The sequence below is a fragment of the Cyphomyrmex costatus genome, unplaced genomic scaffold (assembly GCF_001594065.2).
Source record: "Cyphomyrmex costatus isolate MS0001 unplaced genomic scaffold, Ccosl1.0 scaffold277, whole genome shotgun sequence".
NCBI classification, from domain to species: domain Eukaryota; kingdom Metazoa; phylum Arthropoda; class Insecta; order Hymenoptera; family Formicidae; genus Cyphomyrmex; species Cyphomyrmex costatus.
Genome location: NW_017276877.1, coordinates 259,997 through 268,073, shown reverse-complemented (window position 1 = coordinate 268,073; position 8,077 = coordinate 259,997). Strand labels below are relative to the sequence as shown.

General features: G+C 33.3%; 2 protein-coding genes across 2 annotated transcripts; both read left to right on the top strand.

Annotated features, from left to right (window-relative positions):
• The first annotated feature begins 2,305 nt into the window (after window positions 1-2,305).
• LOC108774910 (flexible cuticle protein 12-like) lies at window positions 2,306-3,716 on the top strand. Its single transcript, XM_018541143.1, has 2 exons — window positions 2,306-2,382; window positions 3,283-3,716. Exons 1-2 carry the CDS (start codon window positions 2,374-2,376, stop codon window positions 3,595-3,597), a joined length of 324 nt encoding a protein of 107 aa, XP_018396645.1. The 5' UTR covers window positions 2,306-2,373; the 3' UTR covers window positions 3,598-3,716.
• Window positions 3,717-5,623: 1,907 nt separating this feature from the next.
• LOC108774908 (flexible cuticle protein 12-like) lies at window positions 5,624-6,879 on the top strand. The gene is made up of 2 exons (XM_018541140.1): window positions 5,624-5,679; window positions 5,934-6,879. Exons 1-2 carry the CDS (start codon window positions 5,671-5,673, stop codon window positions 6,240-6,242), a joined length of 318 nt encoding a protein of 105 aa, XP_018396642.1. The 5' UTR covers window positions 5,624-5,670; the 3' UTR covers window positions 6,243-6,879.
• The last annotated feature ends 1,198 nt before the right edge of the window (window positions 6,880-8,077 follow it).

Genomic DNA, 8,077 nt, shown 5'->3' with positions numbered 1-8,077 from the left:
CGGCCAGCGCGCATCATTCCTTCTTCATTATTCGCTGATATAAATCGTGTCAGACAATAAAGATATTCGTGTGCCGTCGATCGAAGATAAATTCGAGCGAGAAAGCTCAGATTTTTTCAATTTTACGAGAAATCTTATTGAATTATTGATCAATTACGAAGAGCCTTATTTACCATCAATTTGACAATTTGACTGCTATTTGAATATCAACTTTAATTTCAAGCAAAACATATCTAAGATGAAGTGAAGAATTGATGACCAAAAATTTGCTACTAAAAATCGTGAAATAAAATGAAATAAAAAACCGTGAAAATACTTTTCTATATGTATACCGCGATAAATTCTACTTGTATTTGTCAAGTAGATAAAATTTTTCTGGGACTTCGAGGGGCCTCGCGACATTGATATGTGACTGAAAAGAATCATTTTTAGAATAGATTCTTCCTTGGACACGATTCTTTTCCAGTTCCGAGACTATATTTTACATCGAAAACCTGTTTACCTAAAATAAGCAAACAAGAATTAATCGTCTCTTGTAACATCTGAATTTTCCAAACATCGAAATATTACTAAATTATTTGGCTACTGCACATAGTTGCATAACATTATAGATATGTTAATAAATACTTTTTAACTGCAGGAGATAATAATACGATTATGTTACTTAAAGCAATTAAAGTAGATTCTATGGGACTGCAGGTATTCATAGTCAATTCACTCAATTCATATATTTCAAATAATCTTAAATTTATAGCTTTAAGATGTCATAAATCAATCATCTAACTATATTAGTATCTGAAGACATTAAAGATGGTGTTGAAATAAGAATTGATTGTGAATACCCGGTCTAAAATATATTTATATTAATATTATTTTATACTTACCATTTTAGAAAACGAATAATATTTTTGTACAATTCATTTTTGTTTATTACTAAAAAAATTTTTTATAAAATAATATAAATTGAATACATATTTTTATATTTCCATTTCTATAGTCAATCGGCGAAAATGCATCGTCAATTCATCAATTTACAAAAAAAAATTCCCAATAAAAATTCACAAGCCTGTAATTTTCTCTTAATTTTATTACACGCTAAATGAAATGTTTTGCTCAGCGGATTTCGATGAATCGTAACGTGATGCAACAGGAGTCACGTATATGATTGATTACCGGCTTGAATTCACAAAAAAATTAGTTAGTTGATCAAATACATTAGAGCTGCATGCACACACGCGTGTTAATATTTGCATCAGATGAGTATATTGCGTAAAAACATAGTGAAGACCCAATGGATTAAGTTTTAACGAGGACATACGAGGTAAAGGATTTACGTGTAACCTTTAACAGGGCTTATCTCTCAAAGTGCATTTGAAATTGCTCCCAGATTAATCCATGACTATTAACTTTGGAATTACGACAGCGCTTGGACCGATCGCGTGTTTCTCGACAAGCGCGAGTCTCGTATATAAGTACACATTATTACAATCATCGTTCGCATATCGAAAAACAAAATTCCGTAGAAAATTGACAATCTCATATCTTTCCTCACGCGGAACGTAAATCATCTCATGCGGCGGGCATCGAGTTCAGCGAGGAATTAGATGATATATGCTTTCCAGAAAGAGACACAATAGTTGCTTTCCATTTACTCCGATTCTCAGATAATTCTCACTTGTGACGTCATAACTCAGTTGAATGCGCGTTCCTTTTGCATTCTGAGAAGCGAGATTCAACTGAGTTTTTCCCTGCAAACTGCACAAGATCGAGACCGGGTGCTTTATATTGAGTCTCGTAGAGACTCACTTTAAAAGTGAGGTTATAAACCTGTGTTGTTATTTGTTAATTTTACCAAAGTAAGCAGGTGTATAGTGACGTCATTAATCTGAGTATTTCATACTCAGCTCACTTCGGACTCAGTTTCATTTGTGTGTAAATGGAAAGCAACTAATGTAACACATTATAAGTGAATCATTACACATCTTTGTTGTTCAACTTTGTTTAACAAGGATGTAATAGTTTACGTTGTACCGTGCTCATCTGTATCTCTTATTGGAAAGACCCAGAGTTACGATCGCGACCTGTTCAGGTGAAACCTCCCCAGCATCTGTCCCGAGCATTCCGGCCTGACATTCTCGACCGCGCGTAACATGGTCGTTGTGCCATCACCGCCCGGTCGACCGGTCATTTAAGGATTTCGACACATGAACGTGAAAATTTTGGCAACGCCGTGGACGATGATGGTAGGGCGCAATTCACATCGCAATTCTGGCTATATATAATCGTCAACTGGCGACGTATATCGAATCAGTTTAGTGAGCCATCTCAGCTCGAATCGCCCACCTGTTCTCCGAGAAGAAAGAACCTGTAGCCATGAAACTGGTGCGTGTTCTACGAAAAATCAGTAACGACGTTTGCCGACAGAATTAAACGAGTGTCGCTCTCTCGGCGAGTTTTTGGAATAATCTCTCGGTGAATCTCGCGGTGTAGTGATTTGTCGGAAACTTTCGCCTGTTCGGAACTTCGAGGATTGCGAAATGTCACACCGTCGTGTTATCAAGCGATTAAGGACATTATCATTTTCCAAAGGAATGCACAAAATGTCTTGAAAATGTATTAGAATGACAGTTATTGTTATTACGAGAGTCTTTATCTTGGTTTTGTACAAAACAATAGAGAAATATGTGTCTCATCTTGTATCTACTCTTTATTAATTTATAAACTATTTTCTTATACTTCTGTGTGAGTTTCGCGAAAAGAGGAATATATTGTAACTCTACTTTAAAAGCCATAGGAACAGACTGTCATAAGTTATAGAAATGTAAAATTTATCAAAATGTTATTTTATCCCTAATGATTATGGATTGTTCTAGACAACGCAAAAGTCTATAAGACCTTATTTACAACAGTAGTCGCATAAGCTGTGTCGCAGATCGCAAATTTGCGACAATCTGATGCATCAATGTTAAAATTGCAACTATTGTAGATGAGGTCTAAAAATTAGGATATACATATGTCATAAACATATTTTTACGAAAAGCGTCTAATGCCCAATTTCTTCACCTCTAGATAACTTTTATATTCAGAAGATATCTTCCAGAATATAATAGAGATACCTTCTGAATAAAGTTATCTCCAACTTATCTGGAAGTGAAAAAATTGGCCATAAGAAACGTCTTAAGGACTTTTTAAAGACATTGCCTTTTGTCTTGTATCCCAATTCTAGACTTTGAGTGGACTGAGATTTGACAAATCGTTTCGCTATTTTGCACGTTACTTCAGATCATCGCCTTCGCCGCCGTCGTCGCCGTCGCCCTCGCGGCTCCTCCTAATGACTACAACCAGGCGGTCATCGTGAAAGAGACCCCACTGGACAACATCGGTCTCGACGGATACCAGTATGGTTACGAGCTCTCCAATGGCCAGGCCCATCAAGAATCCGCCCAGTTGGTGAACGCCGGTCATGAAAACGAAGCTCTTGTAGTCCGCGGTAGCTTCACCTACGTCGACCCGGAGACCAACGTCAGGTACACCGTCAACTACGTCGCCGACGAGAACGGATTCCACCCCGAGGGAGCGCATCTGCCAGCCGTCTAGATTCTACCTGCCAACCTCACATCTGTGTTTTACAACGTTTCGCTTCGAATCTCGCACTCGAAGAGAACTTTAACCCTCTCGATCTCTCAATCACAGCGATCACACACATAACACGTACACATGACATACTTAGTTTTAAATAAATTGATTTTTACTTAATTCTTGCGTTGTTTAAATTATTTCACAACTCCTCCATTTTCGGCACGTTACTTTGACCATTGTTGGATAAGTAACTTCCTCAGTGAATCAAGGTTGAATCTTGAAAGCGTAATAAATTCCTCGAATCAATAAACTAACAATTTAAACAAATGATCTTTATTTGATTCAAATTAATTTACTAGAATACGCTTAACAAGATGTATTATATAAATAATCTGTATTTTTTCATAGAGTAATGAAGACATTAAAGCGTATCATAATGCTAAAATTTTATTAATTGGTTTATATCACTCATCATACACCGTTAAATAAATAAATAAATATTATACATAATGAAATAATATAAACGCGTTTTAAGTATGCAATAATGTCCAGTTACTTTTGTCTGTATTTAATTGTGTCTTATTAGACAATATACTGAAAAACAACTGAAAATAAAATAATTAAAAGTTTATAATTTTCTTAAGTTGCTAATTTATTAAATTTCTCTCATAATTTAACATATTCATAGACATTTTATTATTCTACATTTTTCAATTTGTATCGATTATAAGCTTTTGTAAAAACTAAATTATCAAATTAATTATAGTTATTCACCCTTATTATTTTTCAAATAATAAAAATCTATTAACTTAACAATATATTTAATAAAATAGTTTTGTATTAAGAAACGCTTTAATATAAATAATTATGTTTTTATTATTATATAAAAATCTTATAATTATAATAAATCAAAAAATATATTATTATTTTCCATATAATATAATAATATTATAATAATTCTTTTAATTTATTTTCTTAAACAGCACTTTTTAATAAATCACTATTAAATCGATTAAGGGATTCAGAACTTCAAGAACTTATCGTCACCAATATATCCATTAGGATGATACATGTTTCGCAATAAAATGTAGAACGAAAGAATTCGAATAAATTAAGCCAGTAGTTTCTCTTGATTGTATTGAAGGTTTAAAATGTGTCATTTTTATGTTGCTATAATTTTCAAGGCTTTAGCTAAGTTGTGTTCCTTGAGGACGACTAGAAATCTCATCACGAGAGCACAACGTGATGCATCTTAAGGAGATGAGTGCCGAGAATCAAATTTAAACAAGTCGCTACTTTACAGACCAAGGTCGTCTTAATTTATAGGACTGAGAGAATTTGCAAAGTTACGTCTTCGTAAAGGTTACATCAATAATTAATGATTCAAAATTCCTCAAATGAATTTTTAAAGAAAAATGGAATTCCATTCTTGCATACTCTTGAAAATTGTAAGAGAATTGTTTGACAAACTTGACGGATACTTATTTCGTCTAGACAATTATTTATTAAATGAGATTTAATTTTTTTATTATTTCATTATATATTGTTTATATATTTAAATAAATTTGTGTGATATTTACCTAATTGTCATACTAATTACATTTTATATATATATTAATATATTACACAATTCTATACAGATCGAAATAAAATCTGTTTGATCCAAAATGCACTTATTAATTAAGTAGTTAAATTTGTCAACATTTAGGTTTTTGGTAAATTATAATTAAATTTTATTATTGATAATAAAAAAATTATTGCAACAAAGTAAAACAAGTGTGATAAAATTTGCAATGTCTATATTATAGTATATATAGGAGCTCTCTGTGTGCAATTATTTTTAAATTAGTAAAGTTTCAGATAGTTTGAGTGTCGCTCGCGAAAAATTCTTACGAAGGTCGAAATCTGGACGATCGGCAGATGAGTTAGCTATCAATATACGAAGAAGAAAGGTGAGAGGTGAATTGGTCCAGACCCAGTCAAATTTTAGCAGTAGGAGGAGTAGTATAAAATCCCTGCAGATTTCGACTATCCACATCAGTCTTCTTCTTCTTCGAACGAGAGTAGCTGTACACTGCCTCCACATTCAACATGAAAACAGTGGGTATACACAAGATTCTCCCAAATTATAATTTAGAATTAGCCTTGTCTTTGGACGAACGCATAAAATTTATCGCTGATTAATTCGAAGATTGTGAGTCATAGCATCAAAATGGATACATCGGAACGCTATTACATCACACACACATTCGCACTATCAGTTATTAATAACTTCGATCGCTTTCATCGGCAATTGTGAGAATAACAAAAATTCAACCATGTAACAAGTCGATTAATTGACTCTCTTGCTGCAGATCATCGCTCTTTGCGCCCTCGTGGCCGTCGTCATCGCAGCACCCCCTCACGACCAAGCGGTCATCGTGAAAGAAACCCCACTGGACAACATCGGTGTTGATGGATACCAGTTTGGTTACGAGCTGTCCAACGGTCAGGCCCATCAAGAGTCCGCCCAGTTGGCGAACGCCGGTCATGAAAACGAAGCTCTTGTAGTCCGCGGTAGCTTCACCTACGTCGACCCGGAGACCAACGTCAGGTACACCGTCAACTACGTCGCCGACGAGAACGGATTCCACCCCGAGGGAGCGCATCTGCCAGCCGTATAAATGTATTAATTATCAACGAGATACTAAAGTCGATATGAAAAACAGCTATAGCTCTGGATAAATTTGCCTGATCATCAAGTGGGCCTGATGAGCCCGCAAAGACAATTGAAGAGTCTGTACAAACATTCTCGATCGTTTCAATCGTCCGATATAAATATCTGCATAATTGGCTTATAATGCGATAGATATTAAATTCACGATTTATTAATATACAGATGCTTCGTGGATGAATATACTGATTTACGTAACGATATCGAATGTATAACTACGAAGCTGTATTTTTTTCAATAGTCATTACCTGTATGGATGATCGAGTACGAACGATGTGATTTTAAATAAAAGTTGAATGTTATGTTATCACATCGCGGATGTATAATGTATATATCAACGTTATAATAAATCGTAAAATTAATATATTGTATTATGAGTTAACTGTTGAAATTCTAATTGGTCTTTAATAGTACCTTATCGAAAATCGACTATAAATAGCACCTCGCAACGTGGATTTGGATTGGTCGTATTTGGACTGCACAGCTATGTTTGGAAAAATTCCAGCGACATTGCGATCTCTAAGATTTCGTCACAGCGAATGCGCGCAATTCTACACTTGTATTACAAAAATTTTGTCGATCTCAAATTAATAAGAATTTTACTAAAAATACGCATAAATATTATTTCCTTCCCAGACAATTATAATTAAGAAATACAATCAGAAAACTCCGTTGCAGCTTTTCTATTCGATTCTTCTTTTTTTCAAAAACGTTTATACATATGTACATTTATACATGCATACATAATTATGTATATGCATACATTTATACATTTTTGCATTTTTTTTTTTGCATTTTTTTTTGTATACATGTATATATTGTATAGGTATATATTTGTATATTTTATTTTAAAAAATTAAAAGGCGCGAAATAAATTAAAGTAACGTCTTGCTAAATTATCCATTTACGATCAAGCTGGATATTGAATGCTTCTATTATAATTTTCGTGTGAATTTATATCCTACGATGTAGATCCCTAAATGTGCGCCGAAATTTTTTTTCCAGACTTACAACGCAAACTAATTAACTACTACAGTACTATCACGAGTTAAATTAACAATTTTTTGATGCTTATTGCATCTTGGATCTTGAACATATGTAGAATATGTTAATCAACTTACACTATTCAACAAAATTAAAGCGTCACCTGCTCCACACCTTACAAAAATAGGCAAACTTCAATATAGAATAACTTCGTCAAAAATCATTGTATCTCGAGATATTTAAAAAAGCACATTTTAAAGTTTGAAATCTGTATTTTTCAGAACAGTTTTTTAAGAAATGATCTTGCCGATATTTTGTGAAGTTACACATACAAAAGTGAAGATGCATCAAATCTTAAAATTTTATACGAAATTTATGTTGTATAACGTGAATTAAAAATTGTGCACAAGTGCAATTTACAGCTTTTGAAAGACTGAATTTTTACCTTCACGGAGAAAATTTTACACATTAAGTTTTAATACAATTTTAAATTATAATACATTTTACCATGTCTTGTATTTTCGAATGGAATCTCACAACAATATTCCGATATATACTATATATTAAATAAAATTATTATTTTAAATTCTACTGACTGCTGACCGATATGACGTATATTTAAAAACAGTACTATCACGAGTTAAATTGCATTAATATATTACCATGAAAAGTAACTGATTATTAATTAAAGTTGCCAGTACAAAGTGAACATACGTAAAGTGTATGTAACTTTCGGCCGATTTTCAAATCGCCTCCGCTTTCCGCTGCATCTCTCATCTCATATTAAATACATATATATAT